The sequence below is a fragment of the Cervus canadensis genome, chromosome 3 (genome assembly GCF_019320065.1).
Source record: "Cervus canadensis isolate Bull #8, Minnesota chromosome 3, ASM1932006v1, whole genome shotgun sequence".
Classification (NCBI taxonomy): domain Eukaryota; kingdom Metazoa; phylum Chordata; class Mammalia; order Artiodactyla; family Cervidae; genus Cervus; species Cervus canadensis.
This window is the reverse complement of record NC_057388.1, coordinates 45,789,742-45,813,083: the sequence shown is the minus strand read 5'-3', so window position 1 is coordinate 45,813,083 and position 23,342 is coordinate 45,789,742. Positions and strand designations below refer to the sequence as shown.

The 23,342-nt window shown below is 39.2% G+C and overlaps 2 protein-coding genes across 5 annotated transcripts in view; both read right to left on the bottom strand.

Moving 5' to 3' along the window:
• The window catches only part of BCAP29 (B cell receptor associated protein 29), a 50,337-nt gene extending 45,882 nt beyond the window's left edge, over positions 1-4,455 (bottom strand). The window contains exons 1-2 of one of the 3 annotated variants that reach the window (XM_043463052.1): positions 4,298-4,455; positions 3,442-3,548 (exon numbers count right to left, since the gene is read on the bottom strand). In XM_043463052.1, coding sequence (XP_043318987.1) covers positions 3,442-3,533 — 92 coding nt within the window. In that variant the 5' untranslated portion in view covers positions 3,534-3,548; positions 4,298-4,455. Of the gene's footprint in view, positions 1-3,441; positions 3,549-3,779; positions 3,910-4,008; positions 4,157-4,297 lie in introns of those variants that run through there. The other 2 variants (XM_043463050.1, XM_043463049.1) reach the window with 2 other exon arrangements.
• Positions 4,456-6,667: 2,212 nt separating this feature from the next.
• On the bottom strand, positions 6,668-23,342 carry DUS4L (dihydrouridine synthase 4 like). 2 transcript variants are annotated; one of them, XM_043463047.1, is made up of 7 exons: positions 23,121-23,342; positions 17,725-17,861; positions 12,977-13,098; positions 10,598-10,715; positions 9,414-9,536; positions 8,197-8,423; positions 6,668-7,498 (listed from the first exon to the last, which is right to left on the bottom strand). In XM_043463047.1, exons 2-7 carry the CDS (start codon positions 17,838-17,840, stop codon positions 7,239-7,241), a joined length of 966 nt encoding a protein of 321 aa, XP_043318982.1. In that variant the 5' UTR covers positions 17,841-17,861; positions 23,121-23,342; the 3' UTR covers positions 6,668-7,238. The 2 variants fall into 2 exon arrangements, with proteins under 2 accessions (XP_043318982.1, XP_043318983.1); XM_043463048.1 differs by having other exon boundaries at positions 22,425-23,327.

Below are 23,342 nucleotides of genomic sequence, written 5' to 3'. Positions count from 1 at the left end.
ATGGGCGAATTTAATTCAGATGACCATTGTATCTATGTGGGCAAGAATCCCTTAGAAAAAAAGGGAGTAGGCCTTCATAATCAACAAAAGAGTCTGAAATGCAGTACTTGGGTGAAATTTCAAAAACGAGAGAATGATTTTGGCTCATTTCCAAGGCAAACCATTCAACGTTAACAGTATTCAAGTCTATGCCCCAACCACTAAATGCCAAAGTAGCTGAAGCTTCATGGTACTATGAAGACCTTCAAGAACACACACAAAAAACAATGTGCTTTTATCACAGGGGACTGGAATGCAAAAATAGGAAGTCAAGAGACACCTGAAGTAATAGGCCAAACTTGCCTTAAAGTACAAAATGAAGCAGGGCAAAGGCTAACAGAGTTTTGTTAGGAAAGCACACTGGTCATAGCAAACACCCTTTTCCAACAACACAAGAGTTGACTCGACACATGGAATCATCAGATGGTCAATACCAAAATCAGGCTGATTATTTTCTTTGCAGCCAATGATGGAGAAGCTCTATGCATGCTCAGTCGCTCAGTTGTCTCCGACTCTTTGGCTACCCCATGGACTGTCGCCCCCAGGCTTTTCTATTGCAGCAAGTGAGTTCAGTAGTTGTGGCTTGCAGGGTATAGAACGCAGGCTCAACAGTTGTGGTGCATGGGCTTAGCTGCTCTGTGGCATGTGCAATCTTCCCAGACCAAGGACTGAACCCGTGTCCCCTGAACTGGCAGGCAAGAGTCTTATTCACTGTGCCACCAGAGAAGTCCCTTAAGATTATGTTTTGAAAACAACTCTAATAATAACCTGAAGTTTGTGGGGAGACAGAGTTGATATGGATGCAGTTTTTTTTGCCTCTTTGCTTCCAACTCCAAGAATACTATTCAAATTTTACATTACAAAGATTTGTATTTTTAGAAAGAGAACTAGCAATACCTTGACCTAGGTCCAAATGTAAATTCACATTTCAAGTAAATCAACAATACAAAAGGGAACACAAAAGGAGACCCGCCCCCACCAGAGGGAACAATTAGCAGTTTATAAGGCTTGATATAAGGAAAAGCTAATAACAGTTACTATGTAGAGTCTTTACTATACTTCCCTTCTAAGCACTTTTACATGGCTTAGCTCATTTAATCACCAAAACCACCGTATGAGGTGGATACTAGTATTACCTGCATTTTACAGATGAGGAAGGTTTACAGATGTAAACCTCCATTTTACATCTCTGGCCAGAGATGGTAAATAACTTGACCAAAGTCATACAGTAGTATGCAGAGTTTTGATATAACCCCAGGCAGTCTAATCTCTGAATATGTGTCTTTCCCTAGTGGGTTATGTGAGAAAAACAAAAGTAGAGAGCCAAAGTATGATAAATGAACACTGAAGCCCTTTCTTTGAACAGTAAGGTGATTACACATGTAAAAGGATAAAAAGATGTGAATACACACAGTAAGGACATATTGTAAATGATCTGTGGACATACATATATACATATATATATATATACCATGTTTTTCTAGTGTATATTTGTCCAAGAGGATATATTTATGTAATATGTGTACATGTACTCAAATCTACCAAACAGCTACTTTATCAGGATAGAAAAAAATATATTATTTGATAGGAAGAAAAAGACCCATAATCTATAAACCATTTTGAGGGAGAAAAGATCAACTGACAAATTTTTTTTTTTTCAAATCCTAAACTTCTATAAGTTAGATGTTAGATGTTTATAAATAACATCTTTCTTTCTCTTACATATAGGATTCTACTGTTGCAAGTATTACCAAAAAGCCAAAAAGGGTCTTACTGAGGATTTGAAACAAAATCAATAGGATAAGAGACAAGGTGACGAAATAGAGCACTAGACTGAGGAGCAGATTCTTATCCTGAATCTGCCAAAGCTCAACTAGATGACCTTAGGCCACCTTCTCATAGAATGAATAGGTTGAATAAAGTTCAAAAATCTCAAAGGACCCTTCTTATAATTCTATTTTTTCTTTCGTAAGCAAGAAAATAGTGATGGCACAGCTGAGAGATAAAAACGGAAGTGAGTAGAAATCCAGGTAGGTAAGAAGAAAGTTAAAAGTTGTGGAAGATTACTGGACCCTGAAGAAGAACCAACCTGTCCGCAGGGCAGGAAGAGAAATGCAGATGCAGAAAACAGTCTTGTGGGCACAAGGTCAGGGTGGGAGTGGGGTGGGGGGGGTGAACTGGGAGATCGGGATTGACATATATATTCACTACTACTCATCAAGTAGCTAGCTAGTGGGAACATGCTAAAGCACAGGAAACTCAGGTCAGTCCTCTGTGATGACTCAGATGGGTAAGAAAAGGGGATGGGGTGGGAGAGAGGCCCAAGAGGGAGGGAACATATGTATGCATATAGCTGACTGACTTCATCATACCCCAGAAACTACCACAATATGGTAAAGCAATTATACCCCAATTTAAAAAAAAGATAAAAACCTTCATAAGTCTCTTCAAGTCAAGGAATCTTACTAAATTTCAGTGGGTTATCTGTAGGATCTCATTAATGAAAGATTTTCTTTTACATGAACAAATGTGTTGCAACATTTTTACACATTCACACTGCCAAGTCTGGATCTAAAACTGAACTCCTAAAAAGTAGGTTACAATAGGGGTGGAGAGAGTTAAGGCTACAACTGAAATCCTACTGAAAGATCTTTGACAGTCTTTTACTAAGAAACTCATGTTAAGGAATGGTTCTGATACTTTGCATATTCAGCACTTTTAATTTATACTCATTAATTCTGCATGGGGATAAAGTAGTAAAACTGCCATTAAATGAATACAAATGAATTATGTAAGACCAAAACTAAGAATCATTTATTGGCATAAGTTTCCAAATTGTCTTTCCACTGTTCCAGTGAAATATCTCTGCATTATGGTGTACTGTAAACATCATTTATCCATTTACTTTTATTTGGCTCACTATTCTAATTCAGGGCAATAAAACAAAAGTAAAAGCTAACAAGACATGTAAAAAGGATGACCATCACTTTATTACATCACATAACCAAAAGGAAGAGGGAGGAGGACCTTCTCCTTTTAGAAGGGAGGGGGAAAAGTTATTTGTACATATGTGTGTGCTCCTTCGCTCAGTCGTGTCCGACTCTGTGCTATCCCATGGACTGCAGCCCACCAGGCTACTCTGTCCATGGAACTCTCCTGGCAAGAATACTGGAGTGGGTTGCCATGCTCTTCTCCAATTTGTACATATAATAAAAAGTTTTATGAAGTGATACTTTAATATGGTCATTAGCTATTACTTAATTGGCGTGTGAGTTTATTTTTAAAGAGCGCCTTTTATAGAATCAGCATTGAAATTCTTTTAAGAAAACTTTTTCCGTAACACACTCAACCGTCTAAAGAGCTCATCATATACATTGCTGTAACGATTTGGTGGGTTCCTACCTCTGAGGAGGAATAAAAGGTAGACAGAAGATTAAAATGAGTCCTATTTCAGCGTAAAGAAAAGTTGCAACTGCCGCCCATTGAAGTGTCATTGTTTTTCTTCACACCTAAATAGAGAAACACTTAATTTACTCTGTAGCCTTTCAAAGAAAATTCGGTTTAAGGAGAGGCCCTTGGGGCGCGAGGCTTCCGGCCTGGAGGTTGCCGGGGTCCGACACTCCCCTAAAAGGGAGGCGCCCGGCAGTGGCCCGGGGCGGGGAAGGGAAAGGGGAGAGAGGAGGGAGCCGGTCGAGAGTGGGCCCAGAGGCCCGGGTGGGCACCTCCCCGGCAAGCCTTACGGAACCGGCAAGGCGGCACCGCGGTCGTGCTTTCGGTCCAGGTTCACGGCGTCAGCAGCCCAACGCCACCCTCCGCTAACGCCCGAGTCCGGCCCCCACCCCCACGCCCGCTCCCGCTCCGCGACTGCGCCGAGGGAAGGGCCGCGCCCGCGGACCAACCGCGGCGATAGCAGCGCGACCCCGCGCCCCACGCCGCCGGGAGGCCCGCGGGGCTCTCGCCCAGCCTTACCCCGCCTGCGGCCGCCCGGCTCCCCGCGCTGCTCCGCGGCCGCCGACGCGCGGGACGTCACACGCCGCGGCGGGGGGAGGGAGCGGGCCCTCCCCTCCCCCACCGCCACCCCCGGACCCTCCAGGGCTCCGGCCTCGGGGGCGGGGCCCGCCGACCAGCCGGGCGGTGCGAACAAGCTGATGAGCGTTAATTGTTTCTAACTGGGTGGTGGAGTCCCTGGGTGACGAAGACTCTCGGATCTGGTGCTTAGGGGCTCCCAAGGGCAAGGTCTTCTGGAGAGCCAGCTTACCATTTCTAGTAAAGGGTGGTTTGGGTGGGAGGCGTGCGGTGAACCGACGTTCTGAAGGAGCGTGTGGGGTCCGGCGAGAGACGGTGGCGTCGGGGCGGGCGGGCTGGAGAGGGTGCTGCCAGTTTAGTGACCGTGGTTAAAACACTCCTTCCTGGTCTGTATTTCACCGTGGACAGTTTCGTCGGCCGGAACAAGCTAGAAGTTACATATTAGAAAGGCCAGGATCTGGTGATTGTACCGAATTCTCTGAAAATGTAGAACAGGTAGGGTCCAACATCTCGTGTAAGGGTTTCCCCTTTTGGCCATGGGCTCGGAAGAGGAAATACACTTTACGGGTTGGGGACTAACTGGAAAGGTGAACAACGTAGGTATGGGTACATTTTTTCAATTACTCTTTTCCGGGTATTCAAATTACCTGAATACACTCAAATTATGACAGTTTTTTCCTCCTCAATATTAACAACATATTAGAAATGCACATCAAAGTATTCTCCTGTAGAGGATTATTTTGGGAACATTAAATAAATGGTAAAAATAAGAGGTGGTTATTGAATATAAAAACACATGTAAGTCAGTGTTTTCTCTGTCACAAATATACTTGATTATATAGAAAAGACAACACAGGTTAACCATAAGGGACTTAGAAAAAAACAATTAAGGCGTCTAGAACTCCTTGCCCTTTTCACTGGCTCCTTGAAAACGCTGTGCACCTTACTCTAATTAGGCCATTGTCCTCACAACACATGTAATTCACCTCAGAGTTAATTAACAAATTTACAAATGACTACGTTTTGACTGTAACTCCCTATGTGCTAATATGGTACTCATATTTAATGAAAAGCAGGTTATCTTTAAAAATCCATTAACTGAAAAATGAAAGCACAGAGTGTACCTTAAAAAGTATTACAACGGGTGCTTATGTTAAAATGGATTTCTCATATTCCCAAATTCGTGAATTAACTAGTTCTAGGTAACTGCTTATAAATTTTTATGTTGGTGATATAGACCACTATCTTAATTATAGAACTGTTTTTAACAAATCGAGGTAATTCTTGCAGTAGCACCTTCACCGCCAATAAAATTCTGTTAGCAGTATCTCCAAACCATGGAACTTTTTAAAAAAATTTTTCAATTTTTTGACTGTGCCGTGCCACTTGGCTTGTGACAATCTTAGTTCCCTGCCCAGGAGACTGAACCAGCACACTTCATAGTGAAAGCCAGGAAAACTAACCACTGTACTGCCAGGGTATTCCCTAAGCCATGGAACTCTAAAGTTAAAATTATCCTCAACTGCTGGGAGGCATAAAAATAACATTACTAAAAATGTTATGAAAATTAAATTTTTAAATAAAACCTGGTTACTCTTCTCCAGGAAATAATATTTCAAGTACACAGTTGTCTTTGGTATCTGTGGGGCATTGGTTCTAGGACTCTTGCAGGTGCCAAAATTTGTGGATGCTTAAGTCCTACATATAAAATGTTTTAGCACCAAGGGCCAACTGTGTAATTATCTCTAGACTATTGACCGAATTTTTATATTTAAGATGTAGGAGATAGAAATTAATAGTATCATTTATATACAGGACTGATGCTGAAACTGCCGATACTTTGGCCACCTGATGTAAAGAACCAACTCATTGGAAAAGACCCTGATGCTGGGAAAGACTGAGGGCGATAGAAGGGGATGACAGAGGATGAGATGGTTGGATGGCATCACTGATGTGATGGACGAGTTTGAGTAGGCTTTGGGAGCTAGTGATGGACAGGGAAGCCTGGCATGCTGCAATCCATGGGGTCACAAAAAGTCAGACCAGACTGAGCAACTGAACTGAACTGATATTTACCAAGCTCTCAATCTTCTAAGAATTTAGAAGGCTTGAAATATAATAAATATGTCATTTAAAGAATTTCACAGAGTCTTCACTTTTTTTAATAAAGATTTTTTATTTTTGATGTAGATCATTTGGGGTTTTAATGGCTGTGAGGCATATGAGATCTTAGCTCCCAATCAGGGATTGAACCTGCACCTCCATGCACTGGAAGGAGGAGTATTAACTACTGGATCACCAGGGAAGTCTCCCTTAGTTTTAAATTACAGAAAATATCACATCTAATTAATTTGTTACATGCAATTTAAAACAAATACCTTGAGGTGTGTAATTCACGAATTAGGAAGTAGCAGTTTAATTTTCCTGAATGGCAACCCACTCCAGTACTCTTGCCTGGAAAATCCCATGGATGGAGGAGCCTGGTAGGCTACAGTCCATGGGGTCTCAAAGAATTGGATGCGACTGAGCAACTTCACTTTCACTTTTCACTTTCATGCATTGGAGAAGGAAATGGCAACCCACTCCAGTGTTCTTGCCTGGAGAATCCCAGGGATGGGGGAGCCTGGTGGGCTGCTGTCTATGGGGTCACACAGAGTCAGACACGACTGAAGCGACTTAGCAGCAGCAGTTTAATTTTCCAATCTAAACTTTGAATTTAAGCCCTGAAAGCAATTCTATACAGAATTTTTTTCCTTTTCATTTCATATAGATGTTGGCATTTGCTGTCTCACTTTTCTGCACTGATTTTCATTTAAAACACTTCATGTTAACTAACAGATACCATATGAGCCATATTTTTAGTATTAAAAGTTTTATTTATTTAAAAATGTTAAAAATGTGATTCCTTTAGGAAAAAAATTCTCACATTTTAATTCATAATAGGATACAGAGTAAGGTCTGTCAATGTTTGAAACACCTAGGATCTTTTTTAAAATTAAAATTTGGGTCTACCCTAGAGATCTACTGAACCAGAATCTCTGAGGATGTGGTCCAGGAGTGATTTTTAAAAATTCTGTTGGAGCGTTGTTTTTATACTAATGTTTTAGAGTCACTGATTCAAAGTAAAAACCAAGATGTGACCTTTGATGGTTTCACTGCAGATAGAAAATAATTCAGGAAGTCTGGTCAATCCCATAATGGTCTGTAAGATAATCTAAGACTGCTGATGTGCTTGACAAAGCATTAAATATTTTTTTTTCCTGCCTTGAAGTTATCTTTTCCATCATATACATTAAATGTTGATGGAAACACATATAAGGAGTTCCAAGTTCAAGAGCAATGTCAACCCAGTCCCAGATGCATTTCAGTGGGGTTTCCTCATATCCAGCAAACATGGCCGGGTTTGCTAAGAGTCCTCTTGCAACCATCACACCTACAAATTAAAGCATATTTCATTTGTCCACACATTAAGAACTCATGGTTATGGGGTCAAACTCAATGAAACAAACTGAGAATATTAAAAAATAATTTATTACAAGATTTTATAATGCCCTTAGTCTCATTGAACAATTCATTTTTATACTTTTTATAAACCAATCAAGTGTAAATGAACGTGTAAGACTTTTTTTTTTTTTTTTTAACATTTTAAATACTTCTATATTAAAAATTAGTTTTGGGCTTTTTTTCAGGGTAAACCTGGATTGTTATAAATTGGATTTGCTTGAAGTTAAGTTTATTTGCATTCTCTCATCTAGCAATAGGTATCACAGGGCTTGATATGCCAAAGTTGAGGCGGATAATGAAACTGCATAGCAGTCTGGGGTTTCTTTGGCTCCTATAGCCACTCTTCCATTCACAAATACTCATTTCTATTCTGTAGCCTCTACTGGTCAGTCAGTGGATGAGATGGTGGCAGAGAAGTAACTGAACTAATTCCCCCCAATTAAAATAGTCTGTTGATCCTAAGTCGAAGGATTAACATTTTAGTAATTTGCTTAGCTTAAATTGGTACAACAGGAAAATACGGCTCCATTTGAAAGAAAAATAATGAAAATTCCATTAACATTACTCTCCCACCCCCATTTTTTAATTTTTCTAATTAAAAAACAAAAAAGTCAAATGACTTCTTACCATCTGTCCCAGTAATATGCCACACATTTTCTGCTTCTTTTAAGCTTCTGATGTCTCCGTTAGCAACTATAGGTATAGACATACTTTCCTTAATTATTTTAATGGCCTCATAGTGAACTGGCTGATGTCTTTCCTCAACAGTTCTTCCATGGACTGTAATCCAGGAAACTCCTGTTGCTTCAGCCTTTCGACAGAGATCTACAGTTCTTGTAAGGTCATCATGGATCCTATAATTTCAAAATCACATCTATCTTTTTACAGTACACAAATCTTAATGCTAATATCAATAAACTAAACAGAACATTATTTCATCTACTACATTATTTAGTTTAGCTGTGCTGTTCATATTATCACCACATACCACTATCAGTAAAGTTTTGTTCAGGTATCAGTTCCCATTCAAGATCTTGAATTTAGCTATTTCACTATTGGCAACAAGAGAATGACAAAAACCTGTTACCTAGTGTGGCTCTTTTTTGGCTTTGGTAACTGAAAGATTCATCAAAGTACTATCACAGATGCATTGAAAGTTGCTATTGTAATATGTGCATGCTCCAATCCACAAGTGGGAGAATTGTAATAATTTATCAAAATATGTTTTTAACCTGTCACCAAAAAACTATAATTTTTAGTTTTCGATGTGAAATTTTAGTGCAAATATTATTCCTATTTTCCACTCTTGGTATCAGAAGTGTTTCTTAGCATTAGTTATTTAAATAGTACATGGAAAAAGCTGTTTCTTTTGGGAGTGAGTTTTTCAATAATAAAGGGATATTTTAATTTTTGTTAAATATGGAGAAATTGTTTTGAATTATAAATTAAAATTATGGTATCTATTAATTCACTAAGCATCTTTGTTTCAACATTTTCATATTCTAGATGCCCTATGTGGGGCTTCTCAGGTGGCTCAGTGGCTAAAGAATCCGCCTGGCAATGCAGGAGACATAGGAGACGCAGGTTCGATTCCTGGGTAAGGAAGAGCCCCTGGAGGAGGGCATGGCAACCCACTCTAGTATTCTTGCCTGGAGAATCCAATGGAGGAGGAGCCTGGTGGGCTACAGTCCATGAGGTCACAAAGAGTCATACATGACTGAAGCAACGCAGATGCCTGCATACTAAAAGGAGACATCTCCACATCTCCAGACAAAAGGAATATTCTTTTATTTCCTGAGTAATGGACGGACTAGCATACCAAGAGATTGAAATATTACCTTTACCTTATTTTAATAGATACTGAAAATCGGGGGTTTTCCACTTGATTTCTTACTTGTTTCACCATATCTCGAACAAGCTCTGGCTTGTTTATTAAGCAAGCTCCATAACCTTCTGCCAATGCCCACCTTCATAAAGTAAACATAACAACAAATAAATGGTAAACAACTGGAAGAGAAGATGCAATTCTAAAAGCACAGTAAGTGCATTTATCTATTTCTCTACCGAGCAATCTGGAATGGAATCGTACTTTTTAAAATTCATAGATCCAACATTTCTAAGTGTATCAAGATTAGGAAAACATGTTCCCAGATCAAGAAGTATTTAGGGGAAATGGCTTTCACTGGCAAGCGAGAAAATTAAAGTTCATTCAACCAAAACAGATTTAAGTATTTGTAATTAATTGTAATTACTTCAGAATTTTTCAACTCCAAATGTGATGTTTATTATACATAACAAGAAGTTTTATTAATCTTAAGAGTAGAAAGATATTTTTGGCTTACAGCATTCCAACAGCACTAAACAGCTTATTGAACTCTACTAATGAGTATACAAACATGTCTAATCTGATTTGGATTATGTTATATGTAAAACCTTGACTTCATTCTTTGAACATATTTTGAATTATAGACAGATAATCTAGTATGGTGCCAAGAGCTAAGGATATTATCATCAAATTAAGCACATTCTATCAACACCCAGTTGATAGACTCAGACTCAACCAAGTAACTGTAGTATAAGGAGAAAAGGTAATTATAAGAAGGTATTCTTATAACTGAAATTAAGTAAGAGAAAACAAGTGGTGATCTCCAAAATCATAGAATCACAGTGCTTGGAGCAAGTATGTCTAATATAGCAGTAAAAACACATTTTAGGGGTTGTTATAAACATCAGAGTCTCACATAACTACTTATGGATGAGGTTCAAGGCAGATCCACACATAAAAAAATTCTAGTGGTGAGGTGAGACAAAAACTTGTCAAGGCTCTATACACTGTTGCAGCCATCAGAAAATATCTTTGCATGTGTGTTTCAAAATATTTCCTTAGTTTTTCTTGCTTCTTAGAGCCCAAGTTCTTTATGTCTATTTTCCTTACTTTTCAGTTTTTGGAATACCAGAATGATAGTTTACCATGTTCACCAGTTTTTCCTAATCTTTTGAAAATTCTTCTAACTTCTTTGAGCTTTACCTCTGAGGGCAACCACAGTTAATGTCTATTCCATTCGCATAAGGACAGACTATACGAGCAGCATCAGATAAAAGTCTTGCATCATTAGCAGCAAACTGAACAATCAATGGGCAATCACCTGATAAAATGAACAGCTCAACATTAAAATTCACAGAAACACACACATGAGATAACAAATTTTAATGTTTGTACAGGATAAAATTCTATTTTTAGACTAAGAAGCATGTGTTCAAACAAGATAGCATTAAAATAATTTAAAATATTTTAAATTATTACATGCAATGTAGACTTGGTACAAATTCAAACAGTACAAAATTTGATAAAATGAAAAGTATAACACTTTTGCCAAACAGACTCCTTTCCTAAAGGTGAGATTATACTGCATTCTAAAACATTACGAACACCTGTAAAATTTAAGCAAACGTTAACATTCTAAATACATTGCTATCCCTATGGTGTTTTCCCCTGATGTACCTGGGATCTATATGGAGACCTATTTTCCTCTTTTTAGTGCATATTCCACTATGATGGGTGAACTACAGACTGTTTTTTATTTGAGGCTCTTGCAAATAATGTTGCAATGAAGATACTCTTACATACATATTTTTGTGAGTATATTCATGAAGTAAATTCCTAGGAGTATAACTGCTGGGTAGGTATTAACATTTTGAAAGATACTACAAAATTTTCTTAGAAGAGTTTACTGATATACATATACACCAATATGGATGACAGTTCTGGTTTCCTTACAACTTATCCTACACTGTATATGTAACAACATATTTTTTATTTGTAGCCTCTCTCTCCATACTTTTTACAGAGTTCTCTTTGTGCAATTTTTCTTTTGGTTGCTCCCTTTTTATTATTTAAATTTAAAAATAAAACGATTAGTTCTGCTATCTACCATAAACATCAAAATATTCTATTTTCTCCAGTTTTTAGTTTGTCTTTGAGTATTATCTGTGCCCTTTTCTTATATATAACAGTCTAAATTTTAATATAGCCAAATGTATCAGAACATTCCTAGGTTTTAAAGGACATATTTTCCTCATCTTTGGACGTTATAGATTTTGAATAGATGTATTTTGACTTTTCTAAAGTTTTTTTTTAAGATTACCTGTAAGAGATTTACTGAGTATTTACCAAAATGCAGATTTCTTGCTATGGCTCTAGTTCCACTGACTCAGAATTTCTATGGCAATCTACTGATTTACAGGATTATCAGAGGAATGGAGAATAAGTTTTTTCCTGAGGATATAGGTAGGGTTCCTTCTGCTTTGTAACTCAAGAGAGTTATAAAATTTCAATTTTACAACCATTTATTGGTCAAATATATTTTCAACGCTGGGTTAGAAGCTGAGGATACAAATCCCCAAGAAAAAAATTCCAACCCTCAAGAAGCCCATTGTCTAGGGGGAGAGACAGGCACGTAAGGAGGAAATCACAGCACAGTACGATTAAGTACAAGAAAAAGCCTGTGCTTAGGAAATGGACATGAACGGAGCATGATTAGGAAAGTTCCTTAGTCACAACTTTAGAGCATTAAGACGTATGAAGTGTCCTTTCCCAGACAGACAGGGCTAAGGGGACAGGCCTGACTAAGAAGGATACTCTAGGTGGAGCATGTGAGAGATCAGGGCATGTTCAGGGACTTAAAATAACTTAGTATTTTGAAGAATAAAGTTGGTGGGCCATGGAGAAAAACTGATGTAAGATAAACCTGCAGAACATGTGTTCAGTGTTCTAGATCATGAAGAACTTTCTATATTATCTACACGTGTGGGCATTTTCCTCTTTAGGTCAGTGGCTCTCAATCTTTAGCAAGCTCAGAAGCACCTGAAGGGCTTTCAAAAGCACAGACTGCTTGTGACATACCGAGTTTCTGATAAAGCAGGCTTGGAGTGGAGTCTGGAATTTCCATTTCTAGTGAGTTTTCAGATAATGCTGATGCTAACTGGTCTGGGAAATCACACATTGAGAACCACTGCTTCAGGTAATGAGAGGTCTAAGGAGGATTTTGAGTTAGAGAAAAAAAGTGATCAAATTTAAGTTCCAGAGAGCTCACTTGGAGCTGTCTGCAGGACAGTTTGGGATGGGATAAGGCTGGCGGCAGTGAGATAGGAATCTGCCAGGTGAGAGAATAGGGGCCTGAATGAAGGCTGAGTGACACTTTGATAAATTATTCATAGTTTACAAGGCACTGAGGAAAAGCACATTGTAAAAAACTTATTAAAAATTTACAGAAAACCGAAAGACTTTAAAATAAACTCTCTGAATTAATTCTGTTGTCTGATTAGACAAGAGTGTTGAGGTTTTTTTTGTTGTTGTTCTTTTGTTTTTTAAGTTTTACAAAGACAGAAAACTCTGGCTTTCACATACCTTGATTTGTGGTAAATTCACTGTCTCTGGCTTTTGCAGATCTGACAAAATCAGCAGCAACTATCATAGGTGTATAGCACAGATCACAATCGTATTTTCTGACTAGTGTTCTAAAAGACAACCTGTGAGCATATAAAACTTTAATTAGGCATTCAGAAAGCATGATAATCCTATCTTCTTCAGAGTTTAGTTATTCATTAAATATTTATTAAAGTTCTGCTACAGAAAGATGCAGTAGATGTACTTTTCCTATCCCTCCTGCTTAGTGTAACTAAAAACTCTGGATATTATATACAAAACAAACATAAGCAAACTCTGAAAGGGGGAGAGAAGAGAGCAGACAGGCTAGTGACCTTGGGCAGGACCTAAGGAATGACAGTGGTGAGTTCTGCGAGTTTTGTTTTCCCCTCAAATATCCTAGGTTTGAAACTGAAGAAGCTGGCAACCTGGAAACAGCAATGGATGCAGACAGAAACAGTCCCAGCAAAAGCCTGCTCATTCTACCCCAAGGACCAAGAAGGGGGCAGCCTAGCAAGCTTTTAGATAATAACAACTCGACTCTAGCCCAACACCAGAGAAAAATCTGTGGCCTGCACCTCCACAAGCAAAGCTTGAGTGGGGAGCCTGGACTTCTAGCCTTCCAAAGCTGTCACAAAGTTCTCTAATGCCCGTCCCACAGTGGTGTTAGAGAATGCCAGGTGGGGAACTGGGACTTTAATCCTTGCTGGCCAGAAACAAGGAAGCTATCAGTGGAGACCAAGTGGGGAGCCTGGAATTCTACACCAACAGTGCAGCAGCAAGGCACCCCTCTCCCTCACCCCAGGAACAGTGTCAGAGAATGCTTAGTGAAGAGCCAGACCTTTCATCATTGCTCAGCAGTTACCAGGCCACCCCCTGCATGGGTAGCTGGAACTCTTAGCTCCGCTCAGTGGTAATGAGGAGCCTTATGCCCCTGGGGTGTCAAAGGAGACCAAGTGGAAAACCTAGACTTCTACCTCTACCTGAGTGTAATGAGGTGGTGCTTTCTCATCCTTCCCCTGCTGTGGCGGTATCAGAAAAAGCTAGTTAGAGCAGAAGTTTCAATATTCAGAATCAAGCACTGTAATCCACCATTTAACAGGCTAAAGAAAAAAAAAAATCACATGACTGTATCAACTGATGCAGAAAAAGCACTTGATAAAACAGCATTCAGGATTAAAACCTAAAACCTCCCAGAAAAACAGGAATAGAAGGAACTTTCTCAACTTGATGAGGAACATCCACAAAAAATTATGCTGCTGCTGCTGCTGAGTAGCTTCAGTCGTGTCTGACTCTGCGCGACCCCATAGATGGCAGCCCACCAGGCTCCCCCATCCCTGGGATTCTCCAGGCAAGAACACTAGAGTGGGTGGCCATTTCCTTCTCCAGTGCATGAAAGTGAAAAGTGAAAGTGAATTTGCTCAATTGTGTCCAACTGAGCAACCCCATGGATTGCAGCCTACCAGGCTCCTCTGTCCATGGGATATTCCAGGCAAGAGTACTGGAGTGGGGTGCCATTGCCTTCTCTGACAAAAAATTCTACACTTCATATTATACTTAAAGGTGAAAGAATACTTCTCCCCCCAGATCAAGAACAAGGGAAAGATGTCTGCTCTCATCATTCTTATTCAGCATAGTGTTGGAACTTTAGTCAGTGCAATGAGGCATGAAAATGAAATAAAAGGCATCAGATGGAAAGGAAGAAGTAAAACTATCTCTATTTGCAAGTGACATAACTGTCTACTTAGATAACCCTAAGGAATTTATAAGAGGAACCTCCTAGAAGCAATAAGTAAACATAGCAAAGTCACAGAATGTAAGAATAAAACACAAAAAGCAATTTTACTTCTATATACCAGCAATGAACAAATGAACACCAAAATTAAAAGTATAATAACTGAGTGTAAGCCTAACAAAATATGGACAGAATTTGTATGCTGAAAACTATACAACACTGATGAAGGAAGTAAAGAAAATCTAAATAAATGGAGGGATGCTGTGTTCATAAGGAGACTCAACGCAACAAGGAATTCAATTCTCCCCAAATTGATCTGCATATTTAATACAATTCTTATGAAAATTCCACTAAGATTTTTTTTGTAGGTAGAGAAAAGATCATCCTAAAATTCATTTGGAAAGGCAAAGGAACTAGCTAAAACAATTTTGAAAAAGAAAAGTGGGATTTATCAGATTACTTAATTTCAAGACTTATTACAATAAACTGTGGAAAATTCTGAAAGAGATGGGAATACCAGACCACCTGACCTGCCTCTTGAGAAACCTGTATACAGGTCAGGAAGCACCAGTTAGAACTGGACATGGAACAACAGACTGGTTCCAAATAGGAAAAGGAGTATGTCAAGGCTGTATATTGTTACCCTGCTTATTTAACTTATATGCAGAGTACATCATGAGGAACCCTGGGCTGGAGGAAGCACAGGCTGGAATCAAGATTGCCGGGAGAAATATCAATAACCTCAGATATGCAGATGACACCACCCTTACGGCAGAAAGTGAAGAGGAACTAAAAAGCCTCTTGATGAAAGTGAAAGAGGAGAGTGGAAAAGTTGGCTTAAAGCTCAACATTCAGAAAACTAAGATCATGGCATCCAGTCCCATCACTTCATGGCAAATAGATGGGGAAACAGTGTCAGACATTATTTTTTGGGGCTCCCAAATCACTGCAGATGGTGATCGCAGCCATGAAATTAAAAGACGCTTACTCCTTGGAAGGAAAGTTATGCCCAACCTAGACAGCATATTAAAAAGCAGAGACATTACTTTGCCAACAAAGGTCCGTCTAGTCAAGGCTATGGTTTTTCCAGTAGTCATGATGGATCTGAAAGTTGGACTACAAAGAAAGCTGAGCGTCAAAGAATTGATGCTTTTAAACTGTGGTGTTGGAGAAGACACTTCAGAGTCCCTTGGAATACAAGGAGATCCAACCAGTCCATCCTAAAGGAGATCAGTCCTGGGTGTTCATTGGAAGGACTGATATTGGAGCTGAAACTCCAATACTTCGGCCACCTGATGTGAAGAGTTGACTCATTTGAAAAGATTCTGATGCTGGGAAAGATTGAGGGCAGGAGGAGAAGGGAACCACAGAGGATGAGATGGTTGGATGGCATCACTGACACAATGCACATGGGTTTGTGTGGACTCCAGGACTTGGTGATGGACAGGGAGGCCTGGCGTGCTGCAGTTCATGGGGTTGCAAAGAGTTGGACACGACTGAGCGACTGAACTGAACTGAACTGACAGTAATCAAGACTGTGTGGGACTGGTAGAGGGACACACAGATCAACAGACCAGAGAGTGCAGAAAAGAACCATATACACATGCTCAGCTTAGTTTTGATAAAGATGCAAAAGTAATTCAATAATGGAAAGACAGCCTTTTCAACAAATGGTGCTGGAATAGACAACTGTCAGCAAAAACAATAAACCAACCAACCTGAGCCTAAGTCTCACACTTATATAGAAACAAGGAATTATGAACTTAAATGTAAAACATAAACTAGAAGACTTTAAGAAAAAAAAGTAGGACACAATCTTTAATATCTAGAGCTACATAAAGACTTCTTATACTTGAAAACAAAAGCACAATCTGCAAAGGAAATATTGATAAGATGGACTTCATCATTAAGTAAAAACTTTTGCTCTGCAAAAGGCACGGTAAGAGAATGAGAAAACAAGCTACATGCCAGGGGAACACGTATGCAAGCCACCTATCTGACAAAAGATCTGTCTATAAAATATAACTGCTACTGCTACTGCTAAGTCACTTCAGTCGTGTCCGACTCTGTGCGACCCCGTCCCTGGGATTCTCCAGGCAAGAACACTGGAGTGGGTTGCCATTTCCTTCTCCAATGCATAAAAGTGAAAAGTGAAAGTGAAGTCGCTCATAAAGGGCTCTTAAAACTCAAGAGCAAGCGAAACTGGGACAACAAAAAAACCAAACAATCTTGATTAAAAAATGGGCAAAGGGTTTGAAGAGATTTCTCCAAAGAAGATACCCAAATGGCCAATGAGCACAGGAAAAGATGCTTGACATCACTAAAAAGATACAAATAAAAACCACAATGAGACAATTCACATTCATTAGGATGGCTATTAAAACACCAACCACCCCAAGAAACAGTAAGTGTTGGTGAGAATGCTGAGAAACTGAAACTCCTATACACTGCTGGTAGGAATGTAAAATGGTGTAGCTACTATAGTAAACAGCAGGGCAATTCCACAAAAATTAAAAACAGAACTGCCACATAATCTAGCAATTCCACTTCTGGGCAAATACCCCAAAGAACCAAAAGCAAGGTCTCAAAAAGATATTTATATATCCATGTTCATAGAAACATTATTCTCAAGAGTCAAAAGATGGAAGCAACTCAAGCTGGGCTGAATGAATGAATGGATAAACAAAATGTAATATATACACACAATGGAATATTATTCATTCTTAAAAAGGAAGAAAATTCTGATACATGGTACACATGAGTAAACCTTGAGGATTACGCTCAGTGAAATAAGCCAGTCTTAAAAAGACAAATACTGTGACCACTTAGATCATACACATGCCAGGCAGGTAACAGCATCAGGACTCAAGTCTGTATCCTAGTCCCAAAGCTAGGCATTTGAAGATCCATGTGGTGGGGTGGTCTTAATTTTTAAAAAGTCAGAGCATAAAAAGGAAATCAAACCTAAGCTCATTAACCATTTAACAACACTTACTTTGAATACCGCACCATTGGGGCACAGACTTTGACCAGCTGCCCAGAATGAAACATTTCTATTGGATCTTTTTTTCTTTCTTGACATGTTGTAGTTTGTATGCAGTCACTCTTCATGAAAACAGATTTGTTTCAAATCTGAAAAAGACAATTAGTTTGCATGGAGGAAGGCACTTTCACTTGAATCCCATCATTCTTACAATTTCAATTGCCAAGAACAGGAGTTTTTCATTAGGTTTTGTAGGCTTAGGGATCTTAGTTTCTTTTCACAGTATTGAATAGGATACTGCCTATTCTGACTTTATTTATACGTCATGGATAGTTTTTAGCATACTGTGAAATTATAACATTTATATTTTATATAAATTATGCTTGTTCAAATCAAAAACTAACACTTTTGAATTCTATACTTAACTGACTATAGTAACAATTTCTGCTCAAATTAATAAGTGTTCAGGATGTGGAAAACTAGAAGATATTTTCCTAGAATACATGTTATTATAGTTTTTCCATTTTACTTTGTTTGGCATTGATTTAACCAAGAAATTTGATTGAATCAATTCATATATAGTACTAAGTATGAAATACCATTTTGATATTGAAATATCATTTGAAATGATATTGAAATATCACTTTGAAATATCATTTTTTTTTATCCAGGAAAGTTAAATGGTAGTAACAGAACAGCTTAAGTACCAAGCATTTCAAAAGATATACTGGTATGTTTAATGTTTATTCTTATTCTCAAATCCTATTCTTTTTATTTGAATCAGAAAGCAAACAAATTTTTAATTATATTTTTAAACATTTAAATGTTTTGTGAACATTGTTTCATGCAAATCTCAATTGTAATCACATAGCTGCACAGTAAATCACTATTATACCCAGAGGGACAAGTGATTAAATTAGGTAATTCCTAAGTGTTTTACAGTTACTATATTGTACTTAAAATCTTATCATTTCATAGTGTTGGCTGCTTACTATATTCCAATCTTGGCCTTAGTAATTGAAAAACAAATATTGGCCGACTTTAGAAAAGTCTAATTGCTCACCATGAAATTTTTTGGTTGGCTAAATCTTAAAGTATTGATATAACCTAAATATAAACTAATAATTTAATTTCCTTAGGTAGAATGTACAGGTGGACTAAGAAACTAGTTTTACTGATCACTGTTTATCAGTTTATCACCATTTATCATCTGACAACAAACATTTAGAGGTGTGTCAACTAAGTGGTACCTTTAATTAAACCCTGAGCCCATCTTCATCAGCTCATAGTCCCTGTATTCTTAATTCCCCATCCCGAGGACCCCGACAATGTTCTTGGAATCCCAGTTGATCTTATTTTTATCCATTCAACAAAGATTAAGTTCCTGCTACATGCTGAGAACACAGATGAAAATATTTTTGGTGTCTTAAAAAATGTATTAAACTTACACGATAACGCTAATACACACACTCAGACACAATTTCAGCATTGTAGAAATAACTGCCTAGAGGAGTCACTGAAGTTGGGGAAGTGTCCAGTTACAGAGAACAGTACAAAGAACACCATGGCAGCATGAAAATGCTGGATGTTTTCAGTGAACCATTACTAGTTCAGCACCGCCTGAGCTGTAACTAGACAGGATGTGACAGGGCCTACATAGTAATGGGCTTTATACACCAGGTTCAGACTTTTTAGATTTATACCTTAGGGCCTTGGTTGTCAGACACTTGTTCTCCTCTGTGGATAATTTTTACATGTGCACTCAACATGTTAACATGTGCATATGACACACTTCCATGGGCATATATTCTTGTGTAAGTTGTTCGTCTGCCCCTTGTATACTAGTTATAATTGAAAAAAATTTAGCAGGGAAATGAAGCATGATCCAATTTCTGATTTGGAAAGATTTCACTGGAGGGGTTAGGGGTGTTGATAAAAACATCAGTAAGGAGGCCACTATAGTAGACCAAGCCATGTGTAATGAGTATCTGACCTGGGAGTCTAGGAGTGAGGAAAGAGGAAAGAGAATGCATTTAGGAGCTATTTAGAAATAAAAATAAACTAGCAAGACATTTAAGGGTTGGAAATCACCTGATGACAGCACAAGTTATATGTGGTAAGAAAGAATACTAGGGTGACGTCAACATTTTTGGCTTTAGAGACTGGTGGATGGCAACTGCAATCAATGAGACAGAGAACCAGAAGGAAGAACAGACAGGTTTTGGCAGGGAAACATGAGTCAATGCTTGGGCACATCAAAGAGGTACTCAGCTGATTTCCAGATGGTGATGCCTCATATGGGTTATATAGATATGATTCTCAAGAAAAAGCTAGAGATACAGATTGAGAGTCTTTAACCTCTAGGTTAAACCAGAGATCAAATTGTCAACATCCGTTTGATCATTGAAAAAGCAAGAGAGTTCCAGAAAAACATCTACTTCTGCTTTATTGACTATGCCAAAGCCTTTGACTGTGTGGATCACAATGAATTGTGGAAAATTCTTTAAGAGATGGGAAAACCAGACCACCTTACCTGCCTCCTGAGAAATATGTATGCAGGTCAAGAAGCAACAGTTGGAACTGGACATGGAACAACAGACTGGTTTCAAATCGGGAAAGGAGTATGTCAAGGCTATATACTGTCACTCTGCTTATTTAACTTATATGTAGAGTACATCATGTGAAATGCCAGGCTGGATGAAGCACAAGCTGGAATTAAGACTGCCAGGAGAAATATCAATAGCCTCGGTACGCAGATGACAGCACCCTTATGGCAGAAAGTGAAGAACTAAAAAGCCTCTTGATGAAGGTGAAAGAGGAGAGTGAAAAAGTTGGCTTAAAACTCAACATTCAGAAAACGAAGATCACGGCATCTGGTCCCATCATTTCATGGCAAATAGATGGGGAAATAATGAAAACAGTGAAAGACTATTTTCTTGGCCTCCAAAATCATTGCAGATGGTGACTGCAGCTATGAAATTAAAAAGACACTTGCTCTTTGGGAAAAAAGATATGACCAACCTAGACAGCATATTAGAAAGCAGAGACATTACTTTGCCAACAAAGCTATGGTTTTTCCAGTAGTCATGTATGGATGTGAGAACTGGAGTATAAAGAAAGCTGAGCGCCGAAGAATGGATGCTTTTGAACTGTGGTGTTGAAGACTCTTGGACTTCAAGGAGATCAAACCAGTCCATCTGAAAGGAAATCAGTCCTGAATATTCATTGGAAGGACTGATGCTAAAGCGGAAACTCCAATACTTTGGCCACCTGATGTGAAGAACTGACTCTTTGGAAAAGACCCTGATGCTGGGAAAGATTGAATGCAGCAGGAGAAGGGGACGACAGAGGATGAGGTGGCTGGATGGCATCACTGACTTGATGGATACGAGTTTGAGTTGGCGATGGACAGAGAAGCCTGGCGTGCTACAGTCCATGGGGTCTCAAAGAGTCGGACTGAGCGACTGAAGTGAACCTCTAGGTAATATGTTGAAACTAAAAAGATGGACAAAGTACTTATGGGTACCATATTGTGTAGAAGTCATTAAAAGCACCAACATTTAAGTAAAAAGGGAGAGAATATTTGAATATAAAGGAGACAGCAAGGTGAACTTGGGAGCTGGAAGTAATAAACTTGAAACATTGATATTTAGAAGCCAAGAGAGGGGTATATTATTACAAAGGAAGGAGGGGATGAGCATCTTAAACATCACAGAAGAGTCAGGTGAGGTCAAGACTAAAAAGCTAGTCCAATGGCAATTAGGTCACTGTGACTTTAGCGGGAATAATTTCATTCTTATTCACTCTTATTCCCTTACATGGCACAAAGAAGAGTTCCCTTGTTTTTGCTGAATGAAGAAATCAGTAGTTCTCAATTTTCGTTGTACATTAGAATGAGGTAGGGAGATTTCAAGCAGGATGCCCAAATGATACCCCAGAGCAATTACATGTGAATATCTGGGCTTAGGATATAGGTATCCGTGGTTGTTAAAGATTTCCAGGTGATTTTAATGTACAGTTAAGCTTTGGGATAAACAAATCCACATCCTCCAAAGCACGTGATACTACTGTTTTGTTTAAATGGGTTTGTATGTACCTGTTAGCTCCTTCGGGATAAGACAGGAATTGAGTCTAATGTTTTTACACTCATGCTGGTATATACAGGTAGAGATTCAAAATTCTTCATTGAATGAATGAATATTCTGCAACTTTTTGATGTAAAAGCCAGGAAAGGAAAAATGATCCATAATTCAAAGACAATGCTTATTTAAAAATTATTAGTCGAATTTTGTTTATTATTGATAATGAAAACTAACGTGACTCTGGGCACATTGCTCTTGGCAATTTGTGAGACCTCCATTCAGAACAATCAATCCTATTCACACCAGGATTTGATATATTTGATATCAAATATATTAGGGAAGAACCTCTGCGACAAAGTCAAGGCTAAGCATAAGGCAGTGAGCTGAGACTTGCTTGCTTGAGTTCTTATGAGTATCTAATGCGTTTAGATTTGTAAAATACTTCAAACAGCGTTTGGCACGGTTAAGTATATTTCACATTCTCGAAAACCTGTTAGCAGAATCAAGAGAACCTGTAGTTCTTGCACTGGGAAAAATTGGTTCCCTGTGTACATACTCACTGTACACAAAGGAAAACGTATGATCTTTTTACAAAGAAAAGCTTAAGCTTCTTGCATACGTGTGGCTGACCTGTTAATTTATCGAGGGAGAAGTAGAGGTGAACAGTGCCGATGTAATGGGAACTAACTCGATCTTACAGCTCAAAAAATGGAAAATTCATCAATTTGTAATAAGTCTGGTGTCGCTCACAACACGTGGCTGAAGCTAAGCAGTAGAAAAATCCTAAGGATACTGTCTCATGGGAGAGTAGGTCCCACTTATTTCTGTTTCAGTTGTCCTACTTCACCGATTTTCGGCTCTTCCTAATTCTCCCCAGTATTCATTCGTGGCAACTTTCCTCTCCAAGCTTTCTCCACTTGCCTTTACTCCAAGAATCCGAAGCAAGGCATGTGGCAGATACAGGTGACATGAAAGTCGCTCAGTCGTGTCCGACTCTTTGCGACACCATCGACTTGTAAAGCCCATGGGATTCTCCAGGCCAGAATACTGGAGTGGGTAGCCTTTCCCTCCTCCAGGGGATCTTCCGAACCCAGGGATCGAACCCATGTCATGTCTCCCACACTGCAGGCGGTTTCTTTACCAGCTGAGCCACAAGGGAAGCAGATACAGGTAGGTAGTTATTAACACCCGCCAGCCGTATTACAGGCGTGCAAACGAAGTTCCCAGAAGCCTCCGCTCTCTTGCCTCCATCAAGAGGCCTCTGTTCTTAGGTTAATTAAACACTTGCTTCGGCGGGAAACGACGAGGCCACGTCTCGGTGCTCACCTTCTCCTCCGCCCGGAGAACACTGCTAGCAGCAGGGGGTGCGGCGGGACACGGAGGAAAGCGCACGTCCCGCGACCTCGGCTTCCTCAACGCGCTGGACCCTCAGTGCCCACCAGACCCGGGCCCCACGCCGCTCACAGGCAGGTTCGGTCCAACACAGTAGAGCAGATCCTCCTAGTCTGCCGGGAGCCGCGGACTGGGCAGAGTGTGCGGCGCCGACAT